Source organism: Sphaeramia orbicularis, chromosome 16 (genome assembly GCF_902148855.1).
Source record: "Sphaeramia orbicularis chromosome 16, fSphaOr1.1, whole genome shotgun sequence".
NCBI classification, from domain to species: domain Eukaryota; kingdom Metazoa; phylum Chordata; class Actinopteri; order Kurtiformes; family Apogonidae; genus Sphaeramia; species Sphaeramia orbicularis.
This window is the reverse complement of record NC_043972.1, coordinates 3,708,649-3,726,131: the sequence shown is the minus strand read 5'-3', so window position 1 is coordinate 3,726,131 and position 17,483 is coordinate 3,708,649. Positions and strand designations below refer to the sequence as shown.

Below are 17,483 nucleotides of genomic sequence, written 5' to 3'. Positions count from 1 at the left end.
GTTTTCAGATCACTTTATGATATTGGGTTTTAAATACATGTTTCTTTGCTTCAAGAATAAAATTCATGGTGTAGCTGAGTGGACATTTTTGTAACTCCATGAAAAACAGGTTGATTTAAATAAATAAATAAATAAATAAATAAATCACTTTTTTTTTTCATGCCTAAAGAGGAATAAAAACACTCAGGAAAAAAATCTTGACTAAGGTTCTCATAGTTCACGCATGAAAGGGTTAATTTCTACATTTCTGTCCATTTTACTGAATTAAGTCTAAAGGCTTTGACTTTTGTTTTTTAACTATATTACATGAACATATTTGACACTGTTTCTGTAAATGTTCATATTTAACAGAATTAACATGTAGTGATATGAACGGAAAAAAAAAACCAAAACAAAAAAACAATCTTCTGGTTAAAGAGTTGGAATCGTCCAAAAATTTACAAACATTTTATCCCCATTAATTCTTCTATTGTAGTCAGAAAAATAATACATATATACTCCTACATCTCTGCATAAACACACACACATATACACTATATGGACAAAAGTATTGGGACACATTGAATTCAGGTGTTTCTTTTCTAACGAGTCTGGGATATAAAACAATAATAAATATCATAGTTTTACATTGGGATAAATATCATTGCATAGGTTAGTTTGGTTTAAACTGTTATCTTTGTTTCCAAAATGCCTGAGATGTTGTTTTTTTTTTTACTTAATTTCTCTCAAACATTGATTGTCTTTTTTTTATCCATGACTATAATTTTAAATGTTCTGCCTCTATATTTCTAAAATATTTCCTATTCTCTGACTGTAAATAATAATTTTCTACCACAACTAACCATCTACTTTCTTCACATCTCACTTAGGAACAAAAATCTCCCATTAAACTTTAAGGAAATATTGATGTTTTTATTTCAAATCATCATGAACATGACTGTAGTTTATATTTAAGAGCTACAGTGTCATTTTTCTTCAGAGATAATTCCAGTTTTAGTTTAACCCTCCGGTATCCCGTCCACCAAGGCCCTTACTAAGCACCAGGTGTGTCTTTGTGGCACACTTGTGGAATAATGTAAAAAAAATGTTCATACTGTTTGTTTTTAATTCTTTTACACTTTTTTCTATTTCATCAACTTGAGCCGTAAATAAAAATACCAAATACTCAATAATTGTCACATTTTTTTAACCCTTTAAATGCCGTGTTTGTAATGTAAACAAACCATTGTTTTAGATGCAAAAAACACACAAACATTTTTTTTTTTCAGTATACTCCATAAAAAGTGGATCACATATTATTTGATTTTTTCATCCTGACATATGTCAGTGATTAACTCCAACATTGGTTAATTTGCATTTTTATTTTTGGCGCTAGGTCAAATATTAAAAAATACTAGCATCTGTCACCAAGTGTGCGTAAAATGCACACCTATAAATCAAACTATTAAAGAGTATATATTGATTTATTTTTCTGCTGTAATTTGATTTTTTTTTTGTAAATCCAGCTCAGTCCTAATCATACAGATCAAACAGTGCGTTTTCTGCACACTTGGCAGACAGATGCTAGTCTGGTCATTTTCTTTTGTTTACAATGTGCACATTTGAGTTGGTGGACAGAATTTTAAAGATCATACAAAAATGAACAACTTTTGAATTCTAACCTTATTTAAACTGTGAAAAATAATGAGGTTTTTTAACCCTTTCATGCATGAATTATGAGAACCTTAGTTTAGGTTTTTTTTTTTTTTTGGGGGGGGGTGACTGTTTTTATTCCTCAGGCATGAAACAATACAATTGAGTTTTTTTTTTTTTTTTTTATGAATTTACACAAATGTCCGCTCAGCTACACCATGCATTATATTCTTGAAGCAAAGAAACAAGTGTTTAAAACCCAATGTCAGAAAATGATATGAAAACAATGAAATAAAAACATATTTAATGTTGCTAAACTGATATTTTCTCACATTCTGACATATTCTAATATTAGTTATGACTCACTTCATGGAGGTAATATGCAAAAAATAACAATTAATTGATTTCCACTCAAGAACCAATAAAAAACAGCAAAGTCACAGTAATGGTGTGAAAACCCATGAACACACAAGAGAACAGCTGGAGAACAGCTGTCCACTGGAGTGACCACTGTGCATGAAAGGGTTCACACCAAGTGCAAAGTGTGCATAAAAGGCACACCCGGACACCAGAGGGTTCATGTGAGTCCAGAAGGAGCTGCAGTCGTTTCTTTTCGTACTGAATGCAGTGTGGTGCAGAACCTGTACCTGTGCCCGTCCTGGACCGCCTTAAATCCTGGATCGGCCTCCGTCAAACATCCAGGTCATGGAGGTGTTGAAAAGCAGCCGGCGGTGATTCACCTGTTACATGACACCCAGGAGCTTCAGCTGAAACTGACCCGGATGCTTCAGGACCAGATGGTCTGCAGAGGCCGGATCCGTCTACCAAGTCAACAACAAACAAACAAACAAACAAACAAACAAAAACCTGCACATACACACGGCGTCTTCCTGTAGGTCAGAGGTTTATTCACAAATGGAAGCAGAACACCAGGCTTCAGAACACCAGGCTTCAGAACACCAGGCTTCAGAACACCAGGCTTCAGAACACCAGGCTTCAGAACACCAGGCTTCAGAACATGCGGGCTTCAGAACACCAGGCTTCAGAACACCAGGCTTCAGAACACCAGGCTTCAGAACACGCGGGCTTCAGAACACGCGGGCTTCAGAACACGCGGGCTTCAGTCTCTTATCGTCCCCAGAACATTCCGGACCTGTTTCAGAGCCGGTACCTGCAGGCGTCTACACCACCTCCAGTACAAACACACGTCTGCATTTGAAGGCACGGCGGTGTTAAAGCACGCTTCCATCCACATCTGACGGTTCTTTCAGATGAAGCTGAAACACCGACGCATGCATGTGCACATTTCAAACTCTCATACGTTTATTCTGACTCCGCCCCCTGAAGGACAGGTGAAGGCTGTTGTTTTTGGTTTGGTTTTTTAGCAGCAAAACTATTGGTTGAATTCAAACCAAACTGGGTTTATAGAACACCAGTGACCCAGAACAGATGTCAATACATTTTGGGAAACTTGAGTCCAAGATTCAATTTTTTATGAATTTTTTTTACTTTTTTTTCCCCATTTATTTATAATGAGCAAAATTTGACATGTCTGTAGCAGCAAAACTATTGGTTGAATTCCTAACAAATTGGGTTTATAGACTGCCAGTGACCCAGAATACATCTAATTACATTTTGGGAAAAGTAGGTCAAATTTAAAATTTTTTATGAATTTTTTTACAATCTTTTTTTCCCCATTTACTTATACTGGACAAAATTTCAAATATCTGTAACGGCAAAACTATTGGTTGAATTCATACCAAATTGGATTTATACATTGCCAGTGACCCATAATAGATCTTAATACATTTTGAGAAAAGTAGGTCAAAGTTCAAATTTTTTATGAATTTTTAAAATCTTTTTTTTCCCCCATTTACTTATACTGGGCAAAATTTCAAATGTCTGTAGCAGCAAAATGTGTTGTTGAATTCAAACTAAATTGGGTTTATAGATTACCAGTGACCCAGAACAAACGTCATTACATTTTGGGAAAGTAAAGTTCAAAGTTCAAATTTTTTATGAATTTTTAAAATCTTTTTTTCCCCCCATTTACTTATTATGGGGCGAAATTTGAAATGTCTGCAGCAGCAAAACTGTTGGTCAAATTCATATCAAATTGGGTTTATAGATTACCAGCGACGCAAAATAGATTTGATTACATTTTGGGAAAAGTAGGTCAAAGTTCAAATTTTTTATGAATTTTTAAAATCTTTTTTCCCCCACTGACTTAATTACAGGACGAAATTTCAAATGTCTGCAGCAGCGAAACTATTGGTCGAATTCAGACCAAATTTGGCTCATAGATTACCAGTGACCCAGAATAGATCTGATTCCATTTGGGGAAAAATAGGTCAAAGTTAAATTTTTCTATGAATTTTTGTAATTTTTTTTCTCCCTTTACCTCTAATGGCCAAATTTCAAACATCTATAAAAACATCCATTTCATTTCACTTTAACTTCAAACTTGTCACATATGTGGAGGCGACGATATGACATCAGCACAGGCACAGACATGATGACATCAGCTGGATCGAGGCCAAAATAAGATACAATACGTGCGAGGGGCGGGGCTTGTGCCTGAGCAGCTTCACACCTGATGATGTCACAAATCACTCGAATGCTCATATTCCATCAACACTAACTTCATTAACTCTAATTTATTTTACTCTGGAGTGTTTTTTTTTAATTTCCTGACTAATAATGTATTCACTCGTCAGATTATCTGATAAAACCTGACACATGTGGAGAATCATTACATTTTTATGGGAAAAAGTCCGAATATTCCAAGAATTCAGTCCTATATTTAATCCTAATATAAATACTAGGGTTTTATTTGGACTTTTGTGGTTCTGCGATGGCGTATCAGAGCCACATAAGCAAATAAAAACACTTATGAGAATACAGTTGTAAAATATCAATAAAACCCGTAATTTAAAAGAATAAAGTTGTAATATTTTGAGAATAAAGTCGTAGTTAAAAAAAAATCCCGATTTAATGAAAATAATGTCATACTTTTATGCGATTAAAGTTGTAATATTTTGAAAATAAATTTGCAATAGTGTGATAAAAAAGTTATAATTTAGAAATTGTAAGCCAAACAAGCGCAGCAGTAACTTTAGTTCTGTTGGAGCGGACGACTAATGCTAATGTGTTGATGGTGGGCGGGGCTAACAGGCTCAGTATTTGGTGGGCGGGGCTAATAGTCTTAGTATTTGTTGCGTAAACAACAAATGAAAGTAGAACCTCACAAAATGTTCCGAGTTCTCCAGTATGCAACAAGTGGATACAACTTTATTCTTGTAAATTATGATATTTTTCCACCTGTTTTTAAATTCTGGCTTTATTCTCATAATATTAAGACTTTAATCTCATAAAAGTACGACATTACTTTCATTAAATTATGAGGGTTTTTTTTTTTTGTTGTTTTTTTTACTACTACTACTTTATTCTCAAACTATTACAGCTTTATTTTTGTAAACCTATGACTCTTTGTATTCAAATTTATTCTCATAAAATTCTGGGTTTTATCTCAATATTTTCCGACTTTATTCTGACAAGTGTTTTTATTTTATTTTCTTATTTTCTAGTTGCATATGTAGATATTTTCCCAGTTTTTCATCTTAAATCATTGTGTTTCTGTTCATATATTAGAGCTTTCTTAGTCCTGTTCACACTAATAGATATTTAGCAAAAAAAAAAAAAAAATCTTTCATTTTCTTCCCTCCTGTCTTTGAAGTAAAGTGTGTTTTATGACAAAGTGAACATTTTTAATATATATATATATTTTTTTTAAACTCTGGTTTATATGATTACACGAGGAAAAAACAATCAAGTAACATTAATTTGCACATGTAACTATAACTATTGCGGCTTTTTGCACCTAAAATGTAAAAAAATAACTTTCATTATATGGACAAAAGTATTGGGACATAATAAATTCAGGTGTTTTATTGCTAAAAGATAATGACAAATATCATAATTTTATACTGTGATAAATATTGCAAAAAACATTTCAATTTTGTCTTTAGGGCTAATTTTGTTACATTGTCACCTAAACTGTCCCCTGTACTTATTTTTACTTTGACTAAACATTGATTATTTTTAAATCATTGTAATAGTTCTACACGTTCTACCTGTAGATTTCTGAAATATTTGTACATTAATAACCATTTTAACCCGAAAATAACTGTCTGGTTTCTACAATCAGCCTCGAAATGTAAAATAAATATTTATTTTTGACATTTATCATGATAATTATTTATGTTAACATTTTAATCGTGATAATATTTCTAATCAACAGGAATACATGACGTGTCCCAGTATTTTTGTCCATATTCTGTAGACAAAGGTTTGGTTTTGGATTGAAGTCTGATCCACACTAATGTTAATATTTCAAACGAACATTTTGCGTCCACATTTCTTCCTCTTTTCCACATGTAAACAGCCGTTTAAGTCACTAAAACTGTGAATTTTATGTGTTTATTTGGATCCGATAGTGTCGCTCACATCTGTTATTACTTTATGTGACGGAGCTGCACCTGAAACATCAAATCCAGGTGTAAATCAAAGCTAAAGGTTAAATATTGGATAAATATTAAATAATATTCTGACTTTTTTAGTCCATTCTGTGTGTATGATACAAAAAAAACCCCACCTAAACCACCTTAAAAACCTCAATGTAAGTTAAATTTAACCCTTAACTTGTCGATGCTGCTTCATTTAATTTGATTAAAGCCTCTACATTTGCTACATACAGTATTATCTGTAAATTAAAAAAAAAAGTAATGAGGACATAAATTGGGGATGACAGAAAAAATATCCGTATTAGTGTGGACGAGGCATTTATTTGCTCAGTTAAATTCTGTTTTGCGTATTTAGACGTCATTCAAGCTAATAATTATTGCTAAATTTAACAGTGAAATCTTCCGCTGCTTAAACCAAACCTCCACCATCGTTGTTTTTCTTTTTACTTTTGAGCCGCAGGTGGAACTTCACCCAGAATTACAGTTTCATACCAACCCAAACTCCACCCAAAGTGACTTCAGAGCAGAAAATCCTGACATAAATACAGTTTTAGATAGAAAACCTACAGTTGCTACAGTATATTTTATATGTGTACAGCATTCTCCTGTGATTTTAACACTATTTCCCATCGTCCATCCCAAAATAAAGCCTCATTAATACAGTACGTGTCATAAATACACCGGTGTTAATACTTCTGATAGTGACGCAGCTCAAACTGTGACAGAAGGAAACTAAAGGTAAACAGAGGAGTCCACAGTTTTGGGTTTGTTCGGATGCAGACGGTACGGTGGATGATGATGGTTAAAGTCGTCGGTCAGTATCTGTACGTCTTCCTCTCGTCTTCGCTACAGAGTTTTACTGAGCTCCGAGGCCTCCAGCATTTTCTGAAAACACACAAGAAAAAGAACAAAGAGAAGAGCTGAGATAAAAAAAAAAAGAAAATCAACAATATCTCAAACAAAAGAGTAAAATATAAGAACAGTAATGAGATACTTTCAATCATTTTCTGAGTTAAAACAGTAGAGGAGTTCTGGAAAATGTTGGTAAGAGATTTAACACTTCAATAAAATATAAAATAAAAGATGCAACATGATGTAAAAAAAAAAACAAGTCTAATCTATGTTTTCATGTATCTGACAGTGTAGGGCAGACCTGGGCATTGTAAGGCCCGGGGGCCACATGCGGCCCCTAACTGGCCCACATGAGGTCACTGGCAAATTAAAAGTCAATGCACATACGTATCATCATAACAGACGTAACAAATACAACGCCACTGCTTTTATTTTGAAGGATCTGCTAATTGACCGTTTTTTCCCACATACTTCCTGTACTTGCATAAAGCTTATGCACTGATTGGTTTGTTGGTCAGTTTCAGCTCATGATGATGTCAGCTAACGACAAAAAAAGAAAGATTGATTCCAAATGTAGAGTTTTTAACAAGACATGGACTTGTAAGTCTTTCTTTACTGAAGTCAGAGGTAAAGAAAAAGAAAAGGAACTGTGATGTGCAAACAAACAAAGCTGGATGCATTCATAGTTTTTCATGTAAAGTTAATGTGCAGCTGGTTTTGCACATTTTCAAAAGTCTTTTTGTGAATATTCATGAAATAGTTGTATTCTGTGCTCCACATTTTCATTTTATTATTGTATTGTTGCATTTACTGTTTTTGCATTATCGTAAAGTACATATATATATATATATATATATATATATATATATGGAGAGAGAGAGAGAGAGAGAGAGACAGAGAGAGAGAGAGAGAGAGAGAGAGAGAGAGAGAGAGAGAGAGATATTAAGGAGAGCTGCAAGTATATTGATCCGGCCCTTAACAACTGTCAAAGTTTCTCATGTGCTCCCATAGGAAACTGAACTGCCCACCCCTGGTGTAGGGGAAAGAAGATGAAGCTCCTTCCTGTGCTCGTCTTTTCTTTTGCGTTTATTCGAAAAATAATTAGTATTTTTATTCTTTTTTTTTTTTTTTACCTTCTGTTTATTGGTTTTTGTTGTTTTTTACATATAAAAAAAAAAAAAGAACATAGTTCAGACATAAAGTCCATCACAGACAAACAACAAGCGGAACAAATCCCCCCCCCCCCCCCCCCCCCCCCAGCACACATCTCCTCAAATCACAGGAAAGATAAAAAATAAACAAATAAATAAACAATAAATAAAATACAAAATAGAAGTACAAAATTTCCACTTTAAATGTTACAGAAAAGACATGCCCGCCATCTGATATTACTGAACTGGAAGGGGAAGAACCCTCCTGCCTATGTTCATTGGATTAGAGAGGTGATGTTGGGATTGGACCTGGAAAAAATTAGGTATACAGTCTGCGGGTTAGAGGATAAATATGATAGAACCTGGTCACAGTTTATAAATCATATCAGGAACTTGCCTTTTTCCTGACTTCTTGTTTTTACTTAATGCATTTTTTTTGTCTTCTTCACTCTTTTACTGCCATCTTAGTCTTCTCAGTGCCCACAGTTTGACCGCTGGGACTTTTTGTTTTTTGTTTGTTTTTTCCTTATGCAAGAGGTCCAAAATGTTGGTGATATGACCAAAATGATCAACATAAATTGGTTTGAGTCCTTTTTTTTTTGTTGGTGTTTTGTTTGTATCTGTATGTATATGGATGTATTTGTGGGGATGTCACCTGGATGTGGGGGGGGGGTAAGTTTAAGAGCTGGATGGGAGAGAATCTGGCGAGGAATCAAGAACTGAGACACAGATTAAACTACATGATGTGGATCTCCAAAGCTGAATGGGAGTGAGCTGCTCCAGGCCCTCACGTCAGAGGGAACTAACTGAGAATCTGCAAAGCCTTGTTTACTCCCATCACAGGAAAAAAAATAAATAACTGGACATGTTGTTGCCAAGCACCTTTTCTGTCATTTTTAATATATTGTGGTTATTATTAAAAAAAATAAAATAAAATAAATTTTAAAAAAAATCACTTAATATTACAGAAAAGAAAAAAACAAACAAAAACTGTATATCAAAATACTCAGTCAAGAGAAACATGACAGATTGCACTATTCACATCGATCAGAAAAGGAGTCCATGTCTTTTCAAAAGTCTTCGAGGCTCCAGCTAATGTCAAATGAATTTTTTCCAGTTTGAGAAAATAAAGTACTTCCTTGATCCATTTTGAGAAGGTTGGTGTAGATGAGGATTTCCACTTTAACAATAGAAGCCTCCTGGCCAATAAAGATGGAAATGTAATCAAGTCTTTGTCAGCAGAGGTACATTTAAACGGAGCAGGTACAGTATTTTTAGTCTGTAATGTGTGTAGATGTACATGTGACGACTTTCCTATTTGTTTGTGATTTGCACGTGTTGTTTTTGTCTCTGTCAGTGTCATTTTGAACAAAATGCTTTTCTGCTTCATAAATAACTGCTGAAATGTGCGATAGTTCCAGACCAGAGGGTGAAACACATGAAACACATGTTCAGACAAATGAAAAACTTGAACTGTGTGAATGTTTGGTTAAAAACAACACTCACCCTGTTTGAGTTCTACTAATATACCAGAGGAACAGACTGTGTGTTCTTTTACTTTTCAGAACAGCAGGTGTTTCATGGATCTGGTCCAAACTGTGTCTGATGCTACTGGTTTTCAGAGTTCCATCCGTGTTTTCTCTGTTTATGACATGAACTCCTGCTTTGGAAACATCCTTCTGTGGATCTGGGTGGGGGGGGGTGGGGGTCTGGACGGACTCAGACTCGCGGCCTTTGTCGTGGACCGGCTGGACCTTGGAATGGCGTCCAGGTATTGTTTGTCCCGGTTTGCTGACGCGGTCTGAGGGACGGGCTGGAGTTCCAGTGTAAGCAAAAACCTGATCCCAGACCCAGATCTGATCCTGTCACAGCTGTAAAAACACCCGGGTCCGTCCGTCTGCGGGGCTTTTCCACAAGGTGAGAGGGGCACGGAGATCAGGTCAACATGGAAACACTGACCGTGTACCTCAGAGGTGTCAAACATATGACCCGCGGTTCCAAACTGGCTCACACGGTGAATTTACAAAGTATAAAAATTACACTGAAAACACAGTATTAACAGTTTTAACAGTGTGGAAGTCATTTAGTTCAGGTTCCACATATAGAAGAATGGGATTTCAAGTACAATAACAACATAATAACCGATAAATAATGACTCCAAATTTACTTCTTGGTTTAATGTGAAAAAAATTATGCTTACAAATAATGACAACTCCATTTTTTTTCTTTATTTTACTGCAAACTAACATTAAATTCTGAAAATATTTGCATCAACAAACTATCCTTTAGCATTAAAATGTGTATAACATGAACAAATATGTAAAATCTGAAATGTCTTAAAGAAAATTAAGTGCAATTTTAACAATATTCTGCCTGTTACTAAATGTTTTGTGCCTTTGTAGATAGGGCTGTTAGAAAATATCGGTTCTGCAATATATCGCAATATTTCATTTCACGATGCTGTACTGATATTAAAAAGTACTGTATCGATATTTTGGGGTATTTATTCAAATGCAGATATTGCGGAGCTTCATTTTTGTTTTTTGGTTTCCTTTTTTGTTCATATTTTATTTATTTATTTATTATTATTTAACACTGTTTTATTCAATAATGTTAGTTCCTTTGTTGGGATTGAACTCAAATCCTGTTCTGATGTTAGTTCTGAACTAATAGAATATGAACATTTGAACAGGATCTGAAACTGTAATGTCTGTAAAATATTATTAAACTTTGAACACAGGAACATTTAGTGATGTAGCATTAGATTCTGTTGGGATCAAATAAAAATGTGTTTAGTATTTGTGCAGATTTCTGGTGTAATTCAACTCTTCCAGGATGTAGTCTTTAAAAAAAAAAAAAAAAAAAAAAAAAGAAAAATTGCCTTTTTCACAGTATCATGATACATCGTGATAAATCGTATCATGATCCTAGTATTATGATTTTTATCTTATCGCCAGATTCTTGCCAATACACAGCCCTGTTTGTAGATCTGATAATGCACATGTATAAATAATAAATTGAGGCACAATATTGTTAAAATTGTGTTTGGTTTTTTTTCCAGCTAAATATTTTCATAATTTAATGTTTTGGGTTTTTTTGCACTAAAACAAAGAGACAAATTTGGAGTTGTCATTATTTATGTTATTTCCTCACCCCTCCAAAGGGGAGGCAAGGGGTATTATTTTTGGTTTGTTTCTTTGTTAACACTTTAGCAGCAAAACTATTGGCTGAATTCACACCAAACTGGGTTTATAGATTACCAGTGACCCAGAATAGATGCGATTACATTTGGGCAAAAATAGGTCAAAGTTGAAATTTTTTATGAATTTTAATAATGGCCAAAATTAGTCTATTCTGACATCAGCACATACAGACATGGTGACATCAGCTGGATCGATGCCAAAATAAGCTACAATACATGTGAGGGGCGGGGCTTGTTGTGCCTGGAACCACTCGTCATGTTCTTCTACTGGTGCGACCCATTTGGGCTGAAAGTAGAACCTGAACTAAAATGACTGACAGCCCTGATGGGAACGAAGATGAGCAGCTGTTCCAGTTGGACGCCACGCTTCCATTTGCTCTTAAATAAATGACTTCAAACACTCCCCTCTTCCCTAGATGCTTATCTTAGCAGGATTACTTTGGAATCAATTAATTCCAACGTGCTTCTGGCAAAACGCAAAGCAGGCAAATTACGTCTGAGCTTCACAAGAGCTGGATGTTGTTAAAGTTTGTGTCCGACGGACTGATCCGGAGCGGGGTTTGTGCTGATGCAGGGCTTTAGTCGCAAAACTCCTTCTGTAGGGTTAAACACAAACTGACTGAGGAACGCAAAGAAGCAATTAAAGCAACGAATAAAAAAAAAAAAAAAAAAAAACAACAACACAGGCTCCTCCTCCTGGACAGAAACCAGACCGTTTATTTGTTCTGACGTCTCGAAGGAGCAGTAAGTGATTTTATTAGTTGGATCATAAAATGTGAGACGAGGAGGAAGAGGAGGAAGAAGAGGAGGAGGAAGAGGAGGAAGAAGAGGAGGAAGAGGAGGAGGAGGAGGGGGAGGAGGAAGAAGAGGAGGAGGAGGAAGAAGAGGAAGAGGAGGAAGAGGAGGAGGAGGAGGAGGAGGAGGAGGAGGAAGAAGAGGAAGAGGAGGAAGAGGAGGAGGAGGAAGAAGAGGAAGAAGAGGAAGAGGAGGAGGAGGAGGAGGAAGAGGAGGAGGGGGAGGAGGAAGAAGAGGAGGAGGAGGAGGAGGAAGAAGAGGAAGAGGAGGAGGAAGAAGAGGAGGAAGAGGAGGAGGAGGAGGAGGAAGAAGAGGAAGAGGAGGAGGAGGAGGAGGAGGAAGAAGAGGAAGAGGAGGAAGAAGAGGAGGAAGAGGAGGAAGAGGGGGAGGAAGAAGAGGAGGAAGAGGAGGAGGAGGAGGAGGAGGAGGAGGAAGAAGAGGAGGAAGAAGAGGAGGAAGAGGAAGAGGAGGAGGAAGAAGAGGAGGAGGAAGAGGAGGAGGAAGAGGAGGAGGAGGATAGATATAAGGAAAAGATATATCGTTATCATATCTATATCTAGATATGAACATTCAAGATATTAATATCGAAAAAGCAACGATATAAACGATACAGATTTCCCCCGCGCTCACCCTGCGTGTACAGCTCTGGAAGTCACAACAAATTGTACTTTATGTTAATGTTGACGACTGGCAGCGAGTTCTTATAAATAAAACTGCACTTTCCACATTCTTTTGTATTATGATGTTTGTATTCTTCTGAAAAATGCTTGGTTTTCACCGAACCCGTAGTCATATCGTAACGTATCGATATCGAGATATCTGGCATGAATATCGAGATATGAAATTTTGTCCATATCGTTCAGCCCTACTCACTACTCCCTCTAGTGGTCACATAAGTCCTCTGGCCCATTGGCGTAAATATATTCAGTTCATATCCCTACATTCCAATACATCTTTAGCAGAACTTAATAGCTCATTATTCTAAACACTGATAATTTCATTAAAAAAAAAAAAAAAAAATTTAGTTTTGGACAAAATATGATGTGAATCTGTCCTTTTTTTCTTCACATTAAAAGCTAAAACATTGCATTGTTTACATTGCACTTTATCCTTTGCACAGACTCATTCATTGCACTGACGCTAAGCACAACAGTCTCCTTTTGCACTGACTCCTCGTGGAAAGTTAAAGTTTCTTCTTTTTACGATTGTGTTCTTACTATTGTGTTTACTACTGTTGTTTTGAAGTTTGTGGATACTGCTGGAACCTGTAAATTTCCCTATGGGACGAATAAAGTATCTATCTATCTATAAATGTCCTGTTTTAAGCACATTTCTCAGCCGTGGTGTTCATTTGTTGTGTTCTCCACCCTGTGCCTGTGCTCTGCATGTCCAGCTCATTCTTCTCATATGTCAGTATCGATCAGAGGAGAGGAAGCAGAGTCTGCACGGCCTGCTCTGATCCGTCACACACTGGGATTACAACAGCACGTCCATCCTCTGCAGCGTCACAAACAAAGGACCAACATATGGACGACACACGGACACACGCCAGGCTGCTGTGGGTGTGGACTGTCATTAGAGGACGCCGTGGTGGGGTTATTCCACTGAACGCAGGCCTGGGAATGTGTGTGTGTACAAGTCTGCATTGATTACGTGTCACAAACGGTGGAGGAATCTGCGCCGTACGTGACAGTAATGAGTCGTCACAATCTGTGCTGTGGTCCTGACGTTAGACCAGCCCTGAGGGACGCCCAGGTCTTAAAGCGAAAGTGAATTGTGTGACGTATGAAACACTGGTAATGTGAGTATGGAGTGTGTGTGTGTGTGTGTGTGTGTGTTATTGCTGCTGACTGCATGGGTTTGAATGGTGTATTGTTTCTTCATCATTGGACTCCGAGGCACCGGATCTGTCATCTTCGTTCAGTTTTATCGCCCAATTCAAGTCCAGGTAAACTATCTGTCACATTAAAGGTTAAAGGTCAACTCACTTTAAGTCACAGATAGAAGGTTCCTTTAACCCTTTCATACATTAATTATGAGAACCTTAGTTAAGATTTTTTTCTTGAGTGTTTTATTCCTCCATAGGCATGAAAAAAACAACAACAATGATCAAATAGTTTTTTTTTTTTTTTCATGGAGTTACAAAAATGTCCATGCATTTAATTTTTGAAGTAAAGAAACGTGTTTAAAACCTAATCTCAGAAATTGATATTAAAACAATGAAATAAAATCTGATGTTTTCTCACATTTTAACATATTCTAAGGCTAATTATTAATCTTTTCATGGAGATAATATGCAAAAAAAAAAAAAAAAATTCTAGCAAATAATTGATTTACACTGAAACATGTTAGTGCAGATCAGGTTTATCAAGAACAGCAAAGTTACAGTAATGGTATGAACTGCAGTGTATTATGGGATGGTGCAGAAGCGTCCACTGTGTTGGCTGATATGGAACTAAAACAACAAAACCCATGAATATACAAGAGAACAGCTGGAGAAGAACTGACCACTGGAGTGACCACTGTGCATGAAAGGGTTAAAGCAGGGGTGTCAAACATAAGGCCCACGAGTCAAAACCAGACCGCCAAAGGGTCCAATACGACCCACCGGATCAATTTAAGTGAAAAATTTACCTTGAAGATATGAACAATCAAGGGTGTTGAATTAATTTTAGCCCAATTAAAGCTCAAGTGAGCAAAAATAATAGCATAATAACTTCTAAATAAAGACGAGTCCCAATTCAAAGCTCCAAAACGTTAACCATATTCTACCTGTTCCTGTATTTTTGTGTATTTGTAGATCCACTATGATCTGTAAAGTTGTAATGCACATGCGTAAATGATAAACTGAGACATAATTTGAACAAATCATTAAAATTACACTTATTTTTCTTAAGTCATTTCAGGTTGTTCATGTTATTTGCATTTTTTGTGAACTAAAAGTTTGCGAATTTTTTTTTAATTTTTTATTTGCACATAATAAAAACAGGAATGGAAAAAACAACAACATTCAAACAAGTAACAAAATTGTGCAGGAGAGGTTAGAAGCCAAAAAGAAGGCTTATATGAATACCTCCCCTGAAATGAACAATACACAAAAAAAAAGAATTAAAAAATACAATATAACTGAAATAATAAACTAAAGTAAAAACAATAAAAATGTAATCCACATTACAAATCATTAATATATAAATATTGTCATAATTTATTTTATACTCTTTATTTTACACTAAAACACAGGAGAAGGGGAGGCTAGGAGTATTGGTTTGGGTTCGGTTTGTTTCTTTGTTTACACTCGAGCAGCAAAACTACTGGTTGAATTCAAACCAAATAAGGTTTATAAGTTGCCAGTGACCCAGAATACATGTGATTACATTTTGAGGAAAGTAGGTCAAAGTTCAAATTTTTTATGAATTTATAAAATCTTTTTTTCCCCATTTACTCATAATGGGTGAAATTTGTCGATGCTGTCTACGCTGACATCATAGACATGATGACATCAGCTGGATCGATGTCAAAATAAGCTACAATACGTATGAGGGGCGGGGTTTGGTGTGTCTGGCACCACTTGTTGAATAAGAGAACTAGATTAGATTACATTAGATCACAGGTGTCAAACATGCGGCCCAGGGGCCAAAACCGGCCCGCCAAAGGGTCCAATCCGGCCCCTGGGATGAATTTGTGAAATTCAGAAATTACACTGACGATATTAACGATCAAGGATGTTCGACTCATGTTAGGTCAATTCAGTCTCAAGTGGGTCAGAGCAGTAAAATACTATCAGAATAACCTATAAATAATGAAAACTACAATTTTTTTCTCTTTGCTGTAGTGTAAAAAAAAAAGTAAAATTATAAAAAAGTGTTTACATTTACAGACTAGCCTTTTACAAAAAATGTGAATAACCTGAAATTTCTTAAGAGAAATATGTGGAACGTTACCAATATTCTGCCTGTTACTAAATGTTTTGTGTATTTGTAGATCCACTGTGATCTGTAAGTTGTGATGCGTGTGTATAAATGATAAACAAAGGCATAATATTGTGAAAATTGCACTTATTTTTCTTCAGAATTTTCAGGTTGTTCATATTTGTTCATGTTATGTTCAAGTACGGTTCGTAGATGTAAACATTTTCATTGTGGAATTTGGCTTTTTTTCACTCAAAAACAGAGAAAAAAACTTTGGAGTTGACATTATTTATAAGTTATTTCTTATTTGTATTATTTTACTGGTCTGGCCCACTTTAGATCAGATTAGGCTGAATGTGGAACTGAACTAAAATGAGTTGGACATCCCTGCATTAGATGATATAAATAGATATTTGACCGGTCACAAACCAAATTTCATTATACACTTTATTATTTATGCACCTCCATCTTGTTGAAAAATTCCATTTCACTTTTGCACATTAGAGTTTATTGTTACACTTTAGAGTTTAATTGTCCAGATTTTCTACTAGTTCTGTTTTTATACTTCAAATTTATTATTTATTTGTATAGTATGTGTGCTCCTGTGTTCTATTTTTTATTCTTACATTATATTTGTACTGCTTGTTACGCTGCTGCTGCACTACAATATCTATCTATCTATTTATCTGTGAATGAATGAATGAATGAAATCTTTATTTAGAACATGTAGACAGAGAAAAAACAAAACAAAAATCAACCAACAAAATATAAGTACCGGTACATAAATGATTGACAAGCAAACAAACATCTAAATAAATAAATAAATAAAAATAATATAATAATAATAATAATAATAAACAAATGAAATGAAATTATACATGCTCGAAAAGGAGTATCTATCTATCTATGAATGAATGAATGAAATCTTTATTTTGAACATGTAGACAGTGAAAAAAAAACTAAAATCAACCAACAAAATATAAGTACTGGTACATAAATGATTGATAAGCAAACAAACAACTAACTGACTAAGTAAATAAATAAATAAATAAATAAATAAAAATAATATTAATAATAATAATAAAAAAAACAAATGAAATGAAATTATACATGCTCGAAAAGGAGTATCTATCTATCTATCTATCTATCTATCTATCTATCTATCTATCTATCTATCTATCTATCTATCTATCTATCTATCTATCTATCGATACAGATCATTTCTCTAACATCTATATCCCATTACATACTGTAATTAAATAAGTTGACTTATATAGCACTTTTCACAGAAGTGTTGACATTGATATTGTTCTTGAATGCTCCGAGGCTGGATGATAAATGAATAATGATGATCGCTGCAACGTAACTTTACATCCCAATGACAAACTGGTTTCATTTATTAACATTTTCAGCTAAAATG

General features: G+C 35.2%; 1 protein-coding gene across 4 annotated transcripts in view; it reads right to left on the bottom strand.

The window, feature by feature from the left end:
• Positions 1 to 4,270: 4,270 nt before the first annotated feature.
• Positions 4,271 to 17,483, bottom strand: part of ano10a (anoctamin 10a) — a 109,889-nt gene continuing 96,676 nt past the window's right edge. For 2 of the 4 annotated variants that reach the window (XM_030157381.1, XM_030157384.1), the window contains 2 exons: positions 6,974 to 7,040; positions 4,271 to 6,941 (listed from right to left, as the gene is read on the bottom strand). In XM_030157381.1, coding sequence (XP_030013241.1) covers positions 6,888 to 6,941; positions 6,974 to 7,040 — 121 coding nt within the window. In that variant the 3' untranslated portion in view covers positions 4,271 to 6,887. Of the gene's footprint in view, positions 7,041 to 17,483 lie in introns of all 4 variants that reach the window. The other 2 variants (XM_030157382.1, XM_030157383.1) reach the window with 1 other exon arrangement.